The sequence below is a fragment of the Fragaria vesca genome, linkage group LG3, assembly GCF_000184155.1.
Source record: "Fragaria vesca subsp. vesca linkage group LG3, FraVesHawaii_1.0, whole genome shotgun sequence".
NCBI lineage: Eukaryota > Viridiplantae > Streptophyta > Magnoliopsida > Rosales > Rosaceae > Fragaria > Fragaria vesca.
The window spans coordinates 26,455,363-26,475,799 of record NC_020493.1 but is presented as its reverse complement, the minus strand read 5'-3'; the positions used below and the strand labels follow the sequence as shown (position 1 = coordinate 26,475,799).

Below are 20,437 nucleotides of genomic sequence, written 5' to 3'. Positions count from 1 at the left end.
AAGTGAAAAAAAAGTAGTGAACTTTGAAAATGAAACTTGGACCACACTGAAGACGGAGGTCCAAAACTACTACAAGTCTTTCCTTGATGCAAGGGATAATGATGGGTAAGTAAACAAATTGAATATTTGCATTTTCATGTAACAAATATGACATTATAGTTAAGTAACTAATGTTTCTGTTCATGCAGCGACACATTCTGGGCTTCTCAAACAAAGCCAATAGTGGTACAAGGAACATACATCATTGATCTTGTGGAAGAAAACTACATGAGTGATTCTGTGAGTTTGCCTCTTTTTACATGAACTATGTAAGAATTATATGAAAGAATTGCGGGTCTATTGGGGTCAGTAGGGGGCTTGACAACCTCCTACTAACCCTAGTAAGACCTTCTACTGAAAGAATTATATGAAAGAAAAATTAATTGAAAATCAAATTGAATAATTGCAAGTAATCAAAGAACACATAGAGATTTTGCAAATGGAACTTGAAAATGCAAACATACATATTGCAGCGTTCCTAGAGATTGAAGCATCAGTAACTTTAAATATATGTTTAATTGAACATGCACTGAGTATATTGGGGGCCGTATAGGGGGTTTACTGATTTAACATCGTTTTCATGCATAGTTTTATGCGATTAAACATTAAAAGGAAAGAGGAAGCGTGGATTACAAGAACCAAATAAAGTTGTGCTTAATTGAACCTTTGTGGTATGTATTTGACTACAACAAGGTTCTTATCCCAATCCACCATTGCACAAACCACCACTACACACTGCTTGTGGTTGATAATGAGAAAAAGAGGATTGTGCACATGAACTCTTTGCAACCTCCAGAGAATGAAAAGGATGAGGAGGAAAAATTCCATAAGAAGGCTGGATATGTGGTAAGCGATCGTATCAGAAAAGTCATAGGGTGCCTTTAAGTTTTCATAATTTCTTGAAAAAAAATACATGAATAATTGTATGCTGCATTGAACAAGTGAAACATCTCATGAAGTTTCTCCAAGAAGTAGAATTGTCAAACAAACATTATCCGGACGACAACCAAGAAGCGGATATTGAGAATTATAGATATAAGAGTGTTGGCGAGACAAATCATGGGGATTTGGATGATAGAATCCTTTTGATGAATGACAGGGAGAACATGGTAAGAAGATGGGTGCTTGACAACTTCGAAGCTATTAAAGAATACAAGCTGGAAGAAGACTTTGACTGTCCTCAACAAAAGTCACTATCGTAAGTCCATTCTCAAAACTTTGTCATTGATTCAAAAAGCCTAAAAATTGTTTAGAAACTTGCAGGGGGCAGTAGGTTTCGTTTCAGTGTCCCTAACATAAAATGAATGATTTACAGGGCGGACTGTGGGCCTTTTGTGCTCCATTTCATGCAGAAGTTGGCCTTGGGAGAAAAACCAAACAAAGTCGATGCTGATGGAATGAGGAAAGTTATTCTTGAGCAGCTAATGAAGGCCAAAATACAAATGTTGTCAATATATGAAATATGATATATATGTTAGAGACAATGAAATATAATGAACAATGAAATGAAATGTGACTTTGGGAGATTCCTTTTATATATGTGAAATGTATTTTCCCATTTCTCTTCATTTTCAGTTATTTAGCATGAAAAACAGATGGAAAACAAGTCAAAAATACATGTTTCATTAACAAGTCCCTACTGGGGTTAGTAAGACCTTCTACTAGGGTCAGTAGGACCATTGTTACTTATAACTGGTGGCTACTGGGGTCAGTAGGAGGTCCTACGGGGGTCAGTAGGAGGTCCTATTAAACCTACTGTGCTTTAGTCGCTTAACTGGTCCCTACTGGGGTCAGTAGAAGGTCCTACTGGGGTCAGTAGGATATCCTATGGATCATTCAGTGATAAACAAGCTACTGCAAAAAGAAATGAAAATAACAAATGTCATACACAAGCAATGAAAACATGAAAAATAGACATATTCAAACCAGCAACACAAACTCTGTTACAGATTCAATAAATCAATGAATCACCCAAAGAAAAACATATTTAGTCTGTTACCAAAAGGAAAAAGTATAAAAGTTATATAATTCCATAATAGAATCAAAGAGGTTAAGTGCAGGTTACCTTGTTATGATTGCCCAATTTTTGACACCGACCACAACGAATGAGCTCCTTTTGAGTCTCTCCATTTGACTTGAACCTCTTTTTCTTCGGCCTTCCAAGGGGCCTCTTCACATGGGGAGGATGTATAAACTCATCATTAGTAGATTCAGCAGAAGCCATATCAGCATTACAAAGAGGGAAAAATGGAACATCATAGCACTTCTTGTAGTAGTCAGCAAAGTAATGCGGATCTACAAATGCATAAACATCCTTTGAGGCAGCTTGAATTGCAGCAAGAGCATGAGAGCAAGGAAAACATTCAATCTCCCATTTTCTACACGTGCAAGAACAAATACTAAGATCAACAACATGAGAATACTTCCCTCGAACTTCATAGATATTTGTGGTCGAGTAAACCACATTAAACTGTGAAGCAGCTTCCATACGTTCTTTCAAACGATCCTGCATTTTAGGAGTAAGTGGTGTGGTTTAGAGTTGAGCTTCATCCCTCCTCTCACCCATCTGATTCATCTACTTTATCCTAGTCTGATCAAGCATACCATATGCCGGCATCTCACGCTCTTCAGCAAACCAGGCATTAAAAGATTCAGCCATGCTATTAGCCATAATCCCATAACGTGATCCAGAGAACCATGCACGACACCAATTTTCAAGAGGCATATCCTTCAGAAAATCATCTATAATTTTTACATCACCAATTTCTCTACGCTTTCTTAAATGCAAACGGTATTGCGAGGGGGAAGATGCATATACTAACTCAAAAAACTTATTCTTCACAGCATTTTTCACAGTAGCACTCACTCCACCATATCTATTCATCAAATTGGCCGACAAATGCATGTAACAGAACAAGTGAGGATGACCAGGAAGTACCTTATTGAAAGAACCGAGTAATCCATTACCACGATCACTCATAAATGTAACCACTCTACCTTGGGATTCCAGCAAATCCTTCAAGTGCCGGAAGAAAAAACACCAATTATTTTTAGTCTCAGAATCACATATACACATGGCCAAAGGAAAACAACCTGGGAGGAAAAAAAACAACAAAAAACAAAGAGGAAAAAGTCAGCATACTGGGAGGTAGTAGGACATCTACTGGGGGTAATAGGTGATTACAGTGTGCCGCTGCACCGCTAACGGGAGCGTGCCGCTCCACACTTTCAAGACAAACACAAACAAAGAGCACATAACCAAGAAAAAGAAAGATAAAAGATAAAAGTTTACCTTTATTTCCAGTCCTTCCAGTTGCACAAAGGATGGTCCCCTTGTAAGGACTCTTGCCAAAAGTGCCATCGACATATAATACAGGTAGACAGAATTTAAAACCTTCAATACAACATGCGTAGGCAATAAAAAGCCTATGGAATTGGTTGGTATCAGGATGCACTTCCAAGACAAAAACAGAACCAGGGTTACTCGCTAAAATAGCTTCCCTGAACCAGGATAACATGTTAAAAGATTCAGCCTCAGATCCATAAATCATATCCCTAGCACTTTGCTTTGCTTTCCAAGCAACCTTGTATGATATCTCAAAACCGTAAGCAGACTGCATCTTTATTTGGATATCCCTTGGCTTCAATGACATATTGTAGCTAATATCCTCTTGAATGCAAGTCTTGACAACTTTAGACCCCAATCAAACATGCTTTTTTTGGCGAAGAACGCCTTTGCAAGTGTGTATGTTGTTCAAAGAATCAATATAAAAACATCAATCTACAGATTCGGAATAACCAGCAACATGCCATTCACAATTTTCGGTTCCCATGTTGCTGCATACTGCATGAATTCTATACCAATCATTTCTAGTGTACACAAAGGTGAAGCCAACTTCAATTGCATATTTGGGCAGCTTATCTTGAAATTTGGAGACACCACCACGAAACTTCTGCCCTTCACATTGGATATAACTAACCCACTCTCTTGATAAGTAAGGCTTCGACACCTCAGACCTATATCCCTCAGTCAAATAATCATCTTCATCCAAAACTTCAGAGCAGCTATCTTCACATGAAACAGAAGTTCTCTTGCTGCAGCCTTCACTATTCTTCTCCACAATAATTTCAACACAATCCAAATTATATATCTTAGCACCAATAAACAACATTTGAAAATCATTGTCATTATGTAAGAAAGAGAGAGGACAACCAGGAAGTGAATAGTGAAGCTCAATAACATCAGTTGCAGACAACCGAAACCTTTCACAATATACTCGAACAAGTAAGCATAGTTCATTCGTTGATGAATAGAGAACATGAAACCTTTTCTAGAATAACGACACTTAACAGCCAAAGAACCATCCACATTTCTATAAAAAAACAAACAAAATAACATTACAAATGAGTCGCATGCACCAAACATGGGTCATACTGACCCCAATAGGCACCTACTGACCCCAGTATGGGGTCCTACTGCCCCTAGTAGGAGGTCATTCTCATCAAGTCTGATGAGAAGAAATCTGCAGAATCTCTTTTCCTAGAAGATCGCATGAGCAATGAGGAGTTTCGATGCAAGGTCAGAACTGAATTCACACAACACAGCACTCAAACAAATTCAAAACAAAACTAAAATTCATTTGTACTCACACAAATTAAGAACACAAATAACAAATAAATCGAGAGCAGCAAAAATCAACAGTACATCAAAATCAAGTTCAAATGCAAATCAAAACGAAAAGGAATAAAGAAGATTGCATAAACAAACCGAGGCATATTGCTCACTACGAGATCCATCGCAACAGAAATTGAGATTAGAGCTCGGAATCGAACCGGAACCAAAACAAGAGCTTCGTCTACCTATCATCAAGAATCAGAGCTTCAAGACTAGTGAACCAAAACCAGAGCTTCGTCTACCTATCGCCAAGAATCAGAGCTTCGAGCCCAGCGCTTCGTCCACCTATCGCACTAGAACCAGAGCTTCGAGCTCAAGCCGAAGTTTCTCTCTCATCGAAATTCAAATATGAAAGAGAGAGGGGCGTAATAGATCTCGCAGGGGTATTATTGTCATACAAAATATGTGATAGTTGTCCATATTTTGTTAGTGGGAATATATCCTATGACTCTATAGGGTTGATTATGGGAATATTGAAATCTTATTTTGTTGTGATAAAGTAGTCGGGGGTTCACATCCAAAACCAATTGGTAATGGATGAAGTAGTCCAAACCCTTATAAACCCACAGGCAAGGTCCCATATGCCCAATGTGAGATTGATATCTTAACACGCCCCCGCACATGTAGCGAATTTTCAAGCCTAACACGTGGACAACATTTAGGGTGACGTGGAGTCCGTGTGGCCATTGGGCTTCACATGTAGACGTGGGTAACCCGCTCTGATACCATGATAAAGTAGTATGGGGTTCACATCCAAAACCAATTGGCAATGGATGAAGTGGCCCAAACCCTTATAAACCCACAGGCAAAGTCCCATATTTCCGATGTGGGATTGATATCTCAACATGTTGATGGGAAAAAAATCTCTAAAATTAGGGCTAGTGAGCATTTTCCCTATATCAATTTGGTAATTTGATTGAAAATCCTTGGAAAGTCATTATTTGAGACCCTTTCATCATTATTCAGATCTTTATCTTTGGTGGAGTCCACTTATATGCAATCTCTACTTTCTGAAGAAACGCTATCGTTTGGGTCTAGGGTTTAGGAATAGCTGGAGTATTTCAGGCTTCGTCGTGGATATGGAGGTGACCGACTCAAGCTCTGTCGTCGGAACATGGCTTGTCCACAAGGACTATCTTCTGAAAACTGAAAACAACCAAGGGAAACCTAGCCTATTGCAAGTTATTCGAAGATTATTAAAACCAGAGCAAGGTCTCCATCCAGATTTCTGGAGTGAAGCCTTCAGTCCCTTCACACTTTCACGGTGTACAAGTTGGTATTCAATGACGAGGTTAAGCTAATAATCAGTGGATACGAGGCTCTGTTCTGTCTCTGTTATGGCGTCTAAGTTTTGTACGTGCCGGCCAAAGTCCATTTACAACGTATATAATCTAGATTCTAGAGGGTTACCTTAGTCCGGGAAAGGTCCCTCTGTGTAGGTCTTTCCAGCTCAGTAAGTTCAGGTTACATTTTGCCAGGTTACTTGTTATATTGCTTTACTCTAGGGTTTTGTTAGTTTGGAGTATGATACTCAAGAAAAGATTAAGTACCAACAAATCAACAGGATTAATTAGAACAAAACAATCAAACTCAGTAATGTAGATGAGATATAGCTTATGTTCATATGCATTCACTCAATTATATACTCTCCACAGATACACTTTCAAACAAATATTACATGTTTTACATTTTTAGTGATGCGGAGGGAAGTTGGGCATCATATCACATCAGATGCCTAACTTCTTCACTAACTACAATCTGAACTTTGAAATGGCAACACGTAACAAATTCTTGGAATGGAGATTTTATGCCCATAACAAACTCTAGATTGGATTGTGTACCAAAAGAAGATGTTCAAGGTTGAGGTTTATACCAAAGAAACTATGATTCACGTTTATACGTACCATAGCAAGTGTGTGGGATTTGTACTCATGCCTGTCACAAAGCTTTGTGATTGGAAACGAATCAGTCAAAACCAGAAGCATTTTACTTGGTTCATATAAATTTCTTGGATCTGTTATAGTGTGTTACTGATTTCTCCTCTCTCCCGAGTCTGCCTTCATTATTTGTTGTAATTTTTTTCGATCATTACTGATTACTGGTTCTGGATAGAATGATTGTGGAAGGTGAGGAACTTAACCTTCTTCTGGTACTGACCATTACTTTTTTTCTCTATATATGTTTGTTTTGTATTTTCAATTTTCCCATATACAAGTTAAATGGAGAGATATTAAAGTGCATTTGCATCTGCGTTTGCACTCACCAATTTGTGGCTTTGTCTGATCAACGGTTTTATGATTTTTCATCTTTTTCATCACACATGATATGAAAGTGTAGGACTGTAGGCAAATAATGGTATAGCTAAGTTCAGCTAGTATAACTGAAGAATGAAATCAAAGACAATTCTAGCTCTCTTACCAAAAGGGCTGGAAATTGGAACAAAGTGAAACTTTAGCACATTGCATGAAAGTTTTATTTTAGATACAGACATAAGTACTAATGCAACATAGGTACTATAAGCAGGAGAAGAAGGATCAAAAGGAAGGTGGTGGAAGAAAATCTTAGATATTGAAGAGACCAAAAAACAGGTCCTGTTTTTACTGCCAGCAATTCTAACTAATGTGCTCTATTCCTTCATCATAATTGTTTCCGTCATGTTTGCTGGCCACCTCGGTGAGCTTCAGTTGGCTGGTGCAACCTTGGCCAAGTCATGGGCCAATATTACTGGTTTCGCATTCATGGTAATTTCTCACCTCAATTTATGGAAGATGTTACCTTGCTAGATAGCTAATTTAACATATGGTAAACAAGACGTAAAATTTGATAAGGTGGCAGGTGAACTTTCTATTTAAATTGCGTTTTTTTCCATCATTTTGGTTTAGGTTGGGTTAAGTGGAGCTCTTGAGACGCATTGTGGGCAAGGGTTTGGTGCAAAGTCATATAGATTGTTGGGGATTTATCTCCAAGCTTCCTGTATCATATCTTTGGTATTCTGTTCCATCATATCTGTAATCTGGCTGTTTACAGAACCAGTGCTTATTTTGTTCCATCAAGACCCTCAAATTTCAAAATCTGCAGCTCTTTTTTTGAAATATCTGATTCCAGGATTATTTGCATATGGTCTCCAGCAAAATATCTTGAGATTTCTTCAGACGCAATCCGCATCTGTAATGCCAATAATCTTCTCTGTAATATCCATCGTTAGTCACATTGGTATTACATATGGTTTGGTACATTGGACAGCTCTTGGTTTTAGGGGAGCTCCACTAGCAGCTTCAATTTCACTGTGGATATCGGTTCTTATGTTGGCCTTGAACATTCGATGTTCAAAGAATTTTGAGCATACATGGGAAGGATTTTCGTTGGAATCATTCAGTTACATCCACACTGGTTTGAAACTTGCCCTCCCCTCTGCAGCAATGGAATGGTAAAGTGTATAATTCATTACTTCTATCCCAAGTAATGTTTTGCTGTTAGATTTGAAATTTGAAACTCAACCCCTTCGGACAAGACTCCACATTGTTAATTATTGTAGTCTAGCAGGTGACATCTAAGTAGTACTGTTTTGCAAGATTCAACACGCAATTAATCTTTTCTGTTTGTTGTTTAAATCTGACAATTTGTTATTTTATCTTTCTAGTTTGGAAGAATGGGCCTTTGAGATTTTGGTGTTCATGGGAGGATTGATGCCAGACTCAGCGAAAACCACTGCACTGCTTGCACTGTGGTAAAGATTAAAGCATTCTCATTTTAGTTTTGCTGTTATATCTAATCGATTATGTCTTCCCTAATCATATGCTGATTGCATTCAGTGTGAACATACAAGAAATTGGGTACATGGTGATATATGGCCTCAGTTCTGCTGCCAGGTTAGTAAAGTAAGAACTCCCAGCCATGCAGTGTTTTGCATATCCTTATTGCTTGTCGTTGCACAGCACAAGAGTTTCAAATGAACTGGGAGCAGGCAATGTGGATTGTGCTAAGGCGGCAATGGCTGTTACTCTTCAGCTCTGTGTGCTTCTTGCTATTCTTGTTGTTCTAGCTGTGGCGTTTGGTCACAATATCTGGGTTCACTTATTCAGTAACAGCCATACAATAAGGGAGGAATTTTCTTCTATGATACCATTTCTTGCGATTTCAATAGCTATTGATTCTGTTCAAGGGGTCTTTTCAGGTTCAGCTCAGACACTATTCTGTTCTGTTTCTTGTTTTCTTTTACATGTAGTGATTATGGTTCATTTTAATTAGGCGTGGCAAGAGGATGTGGGTGGCAGCATTTGGCTTTGTATGTAAACTTGGGCACATTCTATTTCATAGGTTTAACAATTGCTGGTATTCTTGGATTTAAGTTGAAACTATATGCCCAGGTGAGATAACCTTTGTATTAATTAATTTGGTTCATTTTTGATAGTTGAATCCACATTTTGTGCTTCATGATGGTACAGGGCTTGTGGATTGGGATCATATGTGGTCTCTCATGTCAATCGAGTGCTCTTCTGTTAATCATGCTGCTGAAGAAGTGGACTAAATCTACAACAATCGGAGATGATCCCAGGGGAAGTAAACCAGTTTCGGAGCCTAAAATGTGAAGTGGCTAGCAATAGACTGGCAGGGCATGTAACTGCAATAATTGATCTAAAGTGTTACATATGTTGGAGTTCTATACCTTCAAAGTTATTCTGAACTCTGAATTGGGTTTATATCCAAAAGGAAGAAACTCTAAAATCTCTATCAACCTTGCCCTTGTTTGATTTGATGCATGCTGAAGCTTAAGTTTTATGTTTTCAGCAGCTTTTAGATGCCTCAAACTATGACAGAAAGTAACATCATGAGAAAACTGTCAAATTTTCTCTGCAGTCTATCTGCCTATGATAGAACCACGAAAGGTAGACGGGACTAGAAATGGAGTGCTTGACCGGACTGGCTTTGAGAGTGACACTTCACTAAGTAACAGTAGGTACTTCTCTTATGTACTCTACTCCCTCAAATTTTAAAGCAGAAAATAGCAACCCCCAACTTCTGCGACATTTATCAGTTTGTATATCTTCTTTGTTGTACTCCTCGAGTTTTATCACTTTTATGGATATATTATGATCTGAAATTTGACACTAGGATAAAAGAACACTAATACATGAGCAAAGATGTATCAACTTCAAACTTGAACAAGGGTCTTGAGAAAAATACCCTCGTATATATGATTATAGGAAAAATGATCTAAACAGTGTCTCACCTTTTAGATAAGCAAAGTTTTGGTATCTCACATTTAGAAATTGTAAAACGGTATCTCAGGTTCGTATCGAGACCTAAAATTGATATATAGAACCGTTAAATCCGTTAAAAAAACTAACGGAATTATATATTACTATCAAATGAAGCCATTCTAGTGAGGACCTTTAAGTTGAGGACTTGGTGAGGACTTTTCGGCTTATCCCACCTTTCAATCTTATAGTAGATCATTTCTTCAAATTTTCAGCTATATTGAAAATTGTTAAGACATTCATAAGTGTGATTTATCAATTATGAACTTGAACGGTTCATATTTGACAGATTTGGTTCGTCCATTAATTTGATCTAGTTTGTTATCTTAACGAACACCAATTTGGGTGAAAATTTGTAGAAATGATCTACTCATATAAACCTAAAAACTGAACGGATAAGATGTCAAAATATGATCGAAAATTGGGTCTTTTAAACCATAAATCGAAAAGTCCTCACCAAGTCCTCAACTTAAGGGTTCTCACTAGAAGGGCTCCCTACTATCAAAAATGACCACTTTACCCTTTATTTTTTTATTTTTGTTATTTTCTTTTTATATATTCAAAAGGAAAAATGATCCAAACAGTATCTGACCTTTTAGTGAAGTAAAACTTTCGTATCTCATGTTTCAAAAACTTCAAAACAGTATCTCACGTTCTTATTTTGACAGAAGAATGGTATCTAGAGCCGTTAGCTCCGTTAAAAATCCTAACCACTGAAGGGTAATTTCGTCCTTTCATCCCTACTCTCCGTCACTCGATTTGCAGCTATACCGTTTAGCAAGCACACCACAACACCTGAAACTAACAGAAACCCAAAGCTCGGTTGACTCCCCAGTTGTGAGGTTGATTACCAATTACACCATCATATTATCATTTACTCACACCTAGCAATTCAAATATGGACTATTCACGATTCTGGGTATGTAAAAGTTGTTAAGTTTGATCGTGGTCGTCATCATCATATTTTACATATAATTATTCTCATTGTTTTATTCATTTTCTTTTCGCTTTTACACAAACTTTCTGGAGATTTCAAAATCCATTTGCTATCTACAAATCGAGCTACATGGATGATTTATGTTTTCAATTTTGAGCTTAGAATTTTAAAGACGTTGAAGAGCAGAAGGGTTGTGATTGATTAATTTGAGAAAGAGGATGAATGTTCTTCGTCAATTGATAATAGCATCCATTATAATATGAAATTTCTGATCTGGGCAATTGATATTCAGTCGAGCTTGGATGTTAATCAATTCGACTGGGGTTGATAGGACTGGTGGACAACAAGCAAATTTTATTCTGCTTGACATCAATAAGCTCGCATCAGAGGCCAAATCTCATCAGCAGGAAATGGATTGGGGTTCGTGCCACCGACATTTCACCGGCGCCGGTAGCTTCATCCTCGGCCCTTAAATGCAAAAATGGGTTGGGGAGTGACCACTCTCCTCCTCTCCACTTAGCGCCGCGACAGTTTTCGGGACTACCGGCGACGGACAAGAAAATCACAAAGCCGTATAGAAAAAATAAAACAAAAAAGTAAAAGGGTAAATTAGTCATTTTAGAATAATAATATGCATGTTGTCAGGCTTTTTAACGGAACTAACGGTTCCGGATACTGTTTTTCGGTCTAGATAAAAACGTGAGACACTATTTTTGAAGTTTTTGAGATGTGAGATACGAAAGTTTTGTTTCACTAAAAGGTCAGGTCAGATAGTGTTTGGACAATTTACTTTATTCAAAAACCAAAATAAAATTCTCTAAACCCAGCAAGAGAAGAAGGGTCTGTGTGTTCAAAGTTTCAAACCCAGATTGAACGGTGAAGGGGGAGACTGAAGATGAAGGGGTCAACGGCCGGGGGTTTGGAGTCAGATTTAGATTCGGATTTAGTTGGGTCACCGGTAGGGGATTTGATTTGGATTTTAACGGATCTCCCGACCCCAAATTTGCATGACGTGAAATTGTAAGAGCTCCATAGCAAGCTCCACAAGAGTTCTGTGGTTAAAGTGAATGTCGATTTAACTGTGCAACTTGTTTTGGCCACGCGTCTCAGCAGGGGTAGAGTTGTAACTCCGGTGACGTCAAAAGTAAAAACAAGATTACGGGGCGTGCCACCGCGCGGGCGCGGAATGAGTGCGTTGTGCTAGACTTCTAATCAAGCAAAAAGGGTTTCCGGTGCCACCTCGCGGACGAGAGATTACGAGCAAACCTCTTGTTCACCTATGAATCGATACTCACTGTTAGAGCGAGCAGAGCAATAATCAGGAAGAAATGGTGAGTCCGAACGGGCTCTGAGAACTAAGGCGAGGTGCACTTAGAACTTTAGGGTTTCGAGGATGCTCGAAGATTCGTTTGTAGTTTTCTGTATGATTTGATTGTGTGTGCAGAACAAGATCCTTGAGTTCCCTTATATAGTGACTTGCGAGCAGTTGGTAGAGATACAATCACAAACCCACTCGGACCCAGCAATTAGAATCTCACAAGGATACGGCCAACCCGCGAACCGTGCTATCCATGTGACATGTGTCCAGAACAGACTTCGCCTAGGTCTCACTCACCACCCCGCATCATCTTACTGTAGTGTTGTATGCGAACTCGAACACTAAGCGATCTTATCCCGTGAGGTGCTACAGTCCCTTTCCAACTCTACCTCGCCATGCACTACAGATCCTACGCGAACTGAAACGAGGATCTCGCGAGGTATCGGAGTCCTTGACAAATTCCACCTCGCACGCTGTCAGAGCTCGCCACCCTACATGGGCTTCATATTTAGAAAAGGGCCACAGGTACTGGCCCAAATGTTATCCAAAACTTATTGCGAGTCTTGGACCAAAATCCCCGCTGGGCTCAAACATTGCCCCTTAGACCTTGAGCTTAACCCATTTCGCAACGGATAAGCGAAGAGGCCTTAATGAGTACGTTACGGGAATTCAAAATTCAAAAGGTGCTGACGTTTCGGCATCGTCGCCTCCCTTCATCATTACGACTGTTCGAAATTTCGAAACGCGCTGACATTTCGGACGTCATCGCGTCTACTCATTACTGCTACTGAAAAGACATTACGGTCCGTCCCCTTTATAAGCCTTGACATGGGTCACCACATTTCACCATCGCTTTCCAACCAGTCCTTCTCTTTCCTTCTGCAACCAAGCAACCCTCAACGTCGTGCCTACTCAACCCAGAAAAAATGGCTCCCAAACCAACTGCTAGAGATCGAAACCTTAGCCTCCCAGCGGCGAGCTCTTATTCGACCAGCCTCGCTTGTCGTTTCGCTAACAACCCACCTCAAGGAACACCCATCTATTTCCTTGAAACGGGGGCAGCCTTGCTTGGCCCGACACCCTCACAGCCTCTGTCAGCTGCCGATCTGAACCACTATGCTGACTCTGTGCGTCGCCCAATCCTTGCCCAACGCCGCGAACCGAGAAATTTCGCCTCCTGGTTTCAGTAGGCCCGTTCTCATATAAACATCCGGGTCGGGGAATGGCCCAGTGCTACCGCGGATGACCGGTCATGGTATGTGGCTCGCCTCCAAATCGATCAAGCGATCTGGGAAGCAACCGGCATCAGCGAAGCATTGCCTTGAGTTTCTCGCTACCTCCCCATGCCAATCGAGCGCCCATCGCTGCCGCGGCCTGCCTATGGAACAATGCCACCAACACCTTTGACTTCCCCTTTGGGCAGATGAGTGTCTCCCTGCTGGACATCCTCACCATCACAAGACTGCCAATCCACGCAAAGCCATACACACCAGGCGACTGTTAGGGTTGCGGCTCAAAACTAATTCCTTGTCTGTTTTGGATTCTTTACTTCTGAAGGTTTTAGGTAAGTTATTCTAGTGTATCTAGGGTTCTTAGAGTTTATCCTTAGAAGTAATGGTTTAGGATTCCTGTTATGGTTCTAAATCCTATTGTAAGTCGGACTAATTGTGAGTCTATAAATAGGACCTTATAAGCATAGTTTTAGGTGTGGTGTGATGTAGATCAATTGAGAGTTCTGATTTTGAGAGTTGTAAGCTATGGAAGATCAGATGTATTTGAAAGTTCTCTGTTGAGAATCTAGAGTGTGAGGAGAGAGGTTATTTGAGGGTGGAAGAACCGAATTGTTCTTCAGTTGTAATCTTCTTCTCGTTTAGTGGATCCATCATCATCACCCGAGATTTGACTGAACCTCGTTAAATATCTTGTGTTCGTGTTATATTGTTTCTAGTCATTGTCTTCATTCAGTTTCGGTCCTGGGCTGGGGAATTCGGAGGGTGACCCGGATTTCCTAACAAATTGGTATCAGAGCCCGGTTCTATGGGCTAGCGGAAGCTGGGGATTGAAGATGTTGGAAGGGAGCTTTGTTCGAGGTGGAACAGTTGGTTCCGTTAAGAGTTTTGTTCAAGGTGGAAAGATTTGCAATCTTGGTTCCTATTGGCATTCAAGGGAGATGAGCAGTAGTAAATGCGGAGGAACGAAATCAGCTTCTAAGAAGGTGAAATTTGAGGAGCAACCAACATTACAGCAGTCCTTAAAGGGAGGTAGACCCATAAGGATCCCGACACAAGTTTGTGGTGGAGATATGCTAGCTCATGCATATTCCACAATTGAGGTGTCACCTACTTCAGTGAGTAGTGAGAAAGTTGAGAAGCAAACTTGGTGTTTTAAGAGTGATGCGTCTAGAGAAGATATCGTTCATGTTGGAGAATATGTTCAGAGGAATGTTGCTCGTGGTGAGTTGTGCAAACCGTTGAAGATCGCTCCCATTAGGTTTGGCAACTTTAGTGAAGACTTAGATTGTATGCAAGTGGCTGCGATGTGCATGTTTGAGGGAAAGAGTTATTGTCCAAGGGTCAAGTTTGAGTGTTTATCAAACTTGGCTAACTCGTCTTGCTGTTGAGGGCGCCATGTGGCGCATTGAGTTGCGGTGGTGATCGTGGCTCATTGAGAAGTCCCAAGGAAGCTTGCGTTCAGTGGAAGGTTGGAGATTTTGAGCCGAGGTGGAAATTGTTAGGGTTGCGGCTCAAAACTAATTCCTTGTCTGTTTTGGATTCTTTACTTCTGAAGGTTTTGGGTAAGTTATTCTAGTGTATCTAAGGTTCTTAGAGTTTATCCTTAGAAGTAATGGTTTAGGATTCTTGTTATGGTTCTAAATCCTGTTATGAGTCGGACTAATTGTGAGTCTATAAATAGGACCTTAGAAGCATAGTTTTAGGTGTGGTGTGATGTAGATCAATTGAGAGTTCTGATCTTGAGAGTTGTAAGCTATGGAAGATCAGATGTATTTGAGAGTTCTCTGTTGAGAATCTAGAGTGTGAGGAGAGAAGTTATTTGAGGGTGGAAGAACCGAATTGTTCTTCAGTTGTAATCTTCTTCTCGTTTAGTGGATCCATCATCATCACCCGAGGAAGTAGGTCATGTGATTTAACTGAACCTCGTTAAATATCTTGTGTTCGTGTTATATTGTTTCTAGTCATTGTCTTCATTCAGTTTCGGTCCTAGGCTTGGGAATTTGGAGGGTGACCCGAATTTCCTAACAACGACTTTGCGTCGACCGAGTTCACACATTCCTGCAACCTGGGAACTCGCCGCGCCCTGAAAGGCTCGTATGCAGTATGGAGGAAATACTACATCGGCCATGCAGAACGGCACGAAGGAGGTATCGCTTTCCTTGAGTACTGGCTAGATAAATTTGTGTTCTGTGGTAGCACTCACAAACCAAAGGGAAATGGACGAAACTAGCCGAGGCACTCTACAACGGGATTGAAGTAGGGCTACGGCAGCCCGTGCTGGGTGCGCTCTACCGGACCCTGCACACGCTCTCCCTAAAGCCCTTCCATCTCACTGCTGGTCCGCTATGGGCTCTGGACCTATGGATGCAGCTGTATTTCCCGCTCTTCCGGTGAACCCCGCTTAATTTCTTACCCGAGGACCAACTGCTCGGTTTCACTGTGTGCAGGAACGCTGCGAACCGGACTCCTCTGTCCTTCTTCGCCAGCTTCTCCATTTTGTACAACCAGCTCGAACCGCCTCCCACCATAGATATGATGGTTCGCCGGCGCCACCCTGAAGTCTTGTCAACGGGCTTCTTCCCTTGCTCCGATTCGGACTCTGACGCCAAGACCATCTTCATGAGAGCAACCTCATGCTGCGACCTTCAACTTGCTGAAGATGAACAAGGCTTCGAGCTATATGCCCCCAACCACTTCGCCAGGCAGCTTGGCCTCTTTCAAGGGGTCCCTTATCCACTCTTCCATTCAGTGAACAAGTATATTTTCTGGCGGAAGATTGATGAGACCAACCGGGTCACTCCGCTGCAGAACATTTTTCCCCTCGCTCCCGACTTGCTCGAGATTGAGCCTTCACTGGGCGTTGAACCCGCCTATCTCTTCTGGTGGCGATCTCTTTCAAACAACCATTGGGGGTTCCCAAATGACGCTGTCTTTGCTGCCATCTTTTTCCCTCTGTACGACACCTTGGGTGAATCAGACCGCGTCATTCTTGACGCACAACGCGACCGTGCGGAGGGTCCTCAGAGGGTTGTGATAGGGCCTAGGCCTGCGCTCCTGCCAATTCCTGCTGCTCGCCGCTCGACCGGGATCGTCATTCGAGAACGCGATCCTGCAACCGAGGTAAGCCACTAACCATGATTTCCAAACCGCTTTCCCCACTTCAACAAAGTACTTCTTCCTAACTTACTTATCTACCTTTACAGGCTGCGCCTCGCCGGAGATCTGCCAGGAGGCTCGAGACTGCCGGAGATAAAGGGAAAGCACCTGCCCGAGAGGAGTTTACGGCAGAACATGATGGTGAAACTATTCCCAACGTTCCTCAGCCAACAAGCGGCGAAAGCTCACCCAAGCGCCCTGCCGAGGACGAAGAGGAACTGCTAGAGGATGAACAATATCGGCAAGAGTATGCTTTGGTAAGCAACCTCTCTTCGAACCAATCTCATTAAAGCCAACAATGATTTACTAACTTTGCATTCGATAGGTCCGCCGCCACATTCGACTTCGCCTTGCCATCATCGAAGGAGAAACAAAGACAGTTGAAGTCTCGATCTCGGAACCAGTTGTCGAGGAGCAAACCGTGGTCATTGAGGAAGTTAACGTTCGACCCCCTTCACCAACCGGTGCTCCGGACGAAACTGGTCCTCCTCCGGAGTCTACCTCGGCTCCTGTTCAGGACGAGAGTTTTGACCAAACCACCCTGCTTTCCGACTTCACTACCTCCTTGGTGACTCCGCTAAGGGAATTTCAGCCGGTGCTTGAGCCTCCTCCTTTGCAGCCAGACTCAGCGGCCCAGACCATTGAAGAAACAACAATCTCAACGAGGGCAAGAATCTCAACGAGGTCTGAAGTCTTGCCGCCTGCTCCAGAGGCCGAGCCATTTGCAAAGGTTGAACCAACCACTCCGGCCCCAATGAGGACATCTGGCGTAGGGATGGCAATGGGTAGGGTAGGGTACGGGGATCAAAATACCGTACCCATACCTTTTTACATTTTTCATCCCCGTACCCGTAATTAGATAATGGAGATTCCCCGTACCCGTACCCTTTGGGGATTACGTTTCCATACCCGTACCCGTACCCGTTAACAATTATGTATTAAATTAAATTTTTTTTTTAAATACGAAATACAATTATATAAAAGTATGAAATTAAAATCAAATACCAAAATAAATAAGTTTCATACTTCAATCCAATAAAAATAAATACAAGTCTTGGTTAAAACATAACAATACCGGTAAATTTCATTAAGAGAATAAAAATATATAATAAAAAAGAAGGTCCATTAAATGTTTATTAAGAGAATTACAAATTTTTTTACATAAATATTTATTTATAAATTATATATAAATATATATAATAATAAATTATATAATTATATATAATAATATTTTCATCCTTAATGGGTGGGGATGGGGACGAATATCAAAATACCATACCCGCCCCGTACCCGATTTAAGAATCCGAATACTAAGGATCCCCATCCCCGTTACCCGTTTATACCCGTATATCTTCCCCGTTAGGGTCGAATACCCGTGGGTACCCTACCCGCTGGGGATTATTGCCATCCCTAATCTGGCGAGATGACCTCTTCTTTGGCTACCCGGACCGCTCGCCTCCGGGCTCGGGTAACTCCGCCTGCTGATCTAGAGCCAATTCCTCTAGCTCGGAGTTTTCTTCACAGGCTGCTGCGCCAAGGCCCCCACATGAATGTGTTTGACTTGGTAAGGCATGCTCGTGAGGCCCATAGAGTTCTGGTTCGCCACTTCGCCGGCAGCACCCCCGCTTTACACCATGCATTGGAGCTTATTGACGCTGTCGAGCTGCAGGCCTGCCGAGTTCAGGATGCGGGGGCTCAATCAGCGGCTTAGGAGAGAGTTCGCCAGGCTTTGGACGACCAAATGATGGTCCTCTTTGCCGAGCTTGAAGACGTTGTTGTTCCTAAGGCGTCTTCAGATAACCCATGCGCTGTCTATGCCCGGCAAGTGGAGGCCTTGGAAACTCAGATAGCGGAGCTGCAAACTCAACTTGCTCAAGCTCACCGGAACCTGGCGCATGTTGAAGATGCAGAAGCCCATGTGCAGGCCGCAGAAGAGACCCAGGAAGCTTTGGACTCGGCCACTGCTGCTGCGGACGAAGCCCAAGCTTAGGTGGATGTTGAGGAGTTGGCCTTAGAAGGCCTCCTCTTAGATTTCTATATTCTTTCCCTCTCTTGTCGAGTTTTCCTTGTGTAAAAGCTGTTTTTTCAGGAAAAAATCTTCTTCTGAGATTTGGTGAAGGTTTCCAATGTAATTGCTTGCTTGGAACGCGGGCAGTCATCATGGAACAACGTGTCCGACCTTATCTCCAAAACTCATATCTCGGAGCAAATCGCTGCATGCAGGTTATTTGTCAAAGAAAAAAATCGGCCTCTTTTGCCTATAAAAGAGAACCTCTTGGTTGGGTTTCAGCCAGTCTTTTGCACCCATTGCCATGGATTCTTCTTCCCTTCTACTTATCCTATTGTCCTTGCTTAAAGCAAAACCCCCATTTCTCAACTTCACCCTTCGTTCCTTTTTAGTCTGAAAATCTACTCTCAAGCCGGGAGTGAGTCTGAAAATCTACTCTCAGGCCAAGCCTTTGTTTGGACAAACAAATGGTCTGGGTACCTTCTGCCTTGCACCAGCTATTTTGTCCAAACTTGAGGTTTTCGAGGTTCCGTACCCACTTGCGCCTTAGGCCCTGGCCAGTGCCCTTGAAGCACCTTCGAGGCGTGACTGGTAGCATGAGGGACCCAGGTCCAGTAGACCTCTAGCTTCTCAACAATTTGTCTTAGGTCTGGGCCGGTGTCGAAGCTTGTGCTGTCCTGAGGAGGCGGGACGTTCGCCAGCCTCAACCGAAGAACGCGGCGGCGGCCTCTTCTTCAACCCTGCAAGATATGCGGGTTGAGGTTTCCAATATCTTTAGATCTACGCTTTTGAATGTAAACATAGTCAGATTTCATCCTTTCTGTCAATGTAATCTCTTCGGCCGCAAAGCCACGTATGAAACCTGTATTAGAAACGCCAAAAAAAGGCAAAATAAATGAATTTATTTTTTAGGGCCTCTGGAATAGGCCCCAATCTTGTACTTGTCTTTGTGTTTAGACTTTGCACGTTTACAGAAAATAAGAAAATGATAACTAAATAAATAGAGTTATCTTATTTTTTAGGGCCTCTGGAATAGGCCCTAATCTAGCACTGGCCTTATTAGGCTGGTACGTTACAATGTTTTCTTCAATCTTCTATCCCGGGTTGCCCCCTAGTGCTAGGCGACGAAGCAAGAACGCGATGGCGCGTAGCACTATTGACCGTGGTTGCGGGTTCTGGGGGAGGTGGAGGATTCTCGCGTTCTTAAACTCCAGCAATGTGTCGCTTGAGGAAACGGCCATTAATAGGATTGTGATGAATGGTGCCGTCTAGGTCGCGCAGGTGGTATGCCCCCTTGGGGCGTATACGATGAATAATGAAGGGTCCTTCCCATCGAGCGGACCACTTGCCCCGGCCCTCGGTTTTTTCCCCAAGTGGGAGTAAGATCCTTTGGAGGCATTTGCTTTGTCGTCCAGCTCGTTCAGGATTAGCTCATAGCTGCCAACTTTGTTAATCAGGTCTCCCATGGAAGTAAAGCGCTCTCTGTGGTGCTTCAACCGCTGGCGGTGTTCCAGGCCTCTAATAGCCAACTTAGTGGCCTCCTACTCAGGTAGTAAGTAATCGCACTTGGCTTGCTGGATCTTGAAGCGTTGGAGGAAAGAAACTCCGGGCTCCATGCTTTGCTGGCTCATCTGGGTGAGAGGATCGAGGCCAACTTCTGGCTCAATCGTGCTATATGTCTCTCGAAAAAGTCTTTCCATAGTGGGCCAGTCTGCTATTGACCCAGGCTTCAATCTAGAGTACCAGGAGAAAACAGCTCCGGACAAAGAAGTCCCAAAAAGCTTGAGCTTGAGAGTATCATCATTCCTGTACTG

At 42.1% G+C, this 20,437-nt stretch overlaps 3 protein-coding genes across 3 annotated transcripts; 1 reads left to right on the top strand and 2 right to left on the bottom strand.

Moving 5' to 3' along the window:
- Positions 1-2,089: 2,089 nt before the first annotated feature.
- LOC101304559 lies at positions 2,090-2,551 on the bottom strand. The gene has a single exon (XM_004296238.1). It carries the CDS (start codon positions 2,549-2,551, stop codon positions 2,090-2,092), a length of 462 nt encoding a protein of 153 aa, XP_004296286.1.
- A 63-nt stretch (positions 2,552-2,614) lies between these two features.
- LOC101304268 lies at positions 2,615-3,659 on the bottom strand. The gene is made up of 2 exons (XM_004296237.1): positions 3,332-3,659; positions 2,615-3,132 (listed from the first exon to the last, which is right to left on the bottom strand). Exons 1-2 carry the CDS (start codon positions 3,657-3,659, stop codon positions 2,615-2,617), a joined length of 846 nt encoding a protein of 281 aa, XP_004296285.1.
- A 2,134-nt stretch (positions 3,660-5,793) lies between these two features.
- On the top strand, positions 5,794-9,530 carry LOC101303985 (MATE efflux family protein ALF5-like). The gene is made up of 8 exons (XM_004296236.1): positions 5,794-5,986; positions 7,238-7,455; positions 7,597-8,141; positions 8,355-8,441; positions 8,527-8,583; positions 8,650-8,888; positions 8,963-9,081; positions 9,160-9,530. The coding sequence occupies exons 1-8, from the start codon at positions 5,794-5,796 to the stop codon at positions 9,301-9,303; spliced, it is 1,602 nt and encodes a 533-aa protein (XP_004296284.1). The 3' UTR covers positions 9,304-9,530.
- Positions 9,531-20,437: the final 10,907 nt, after the last annotated feature.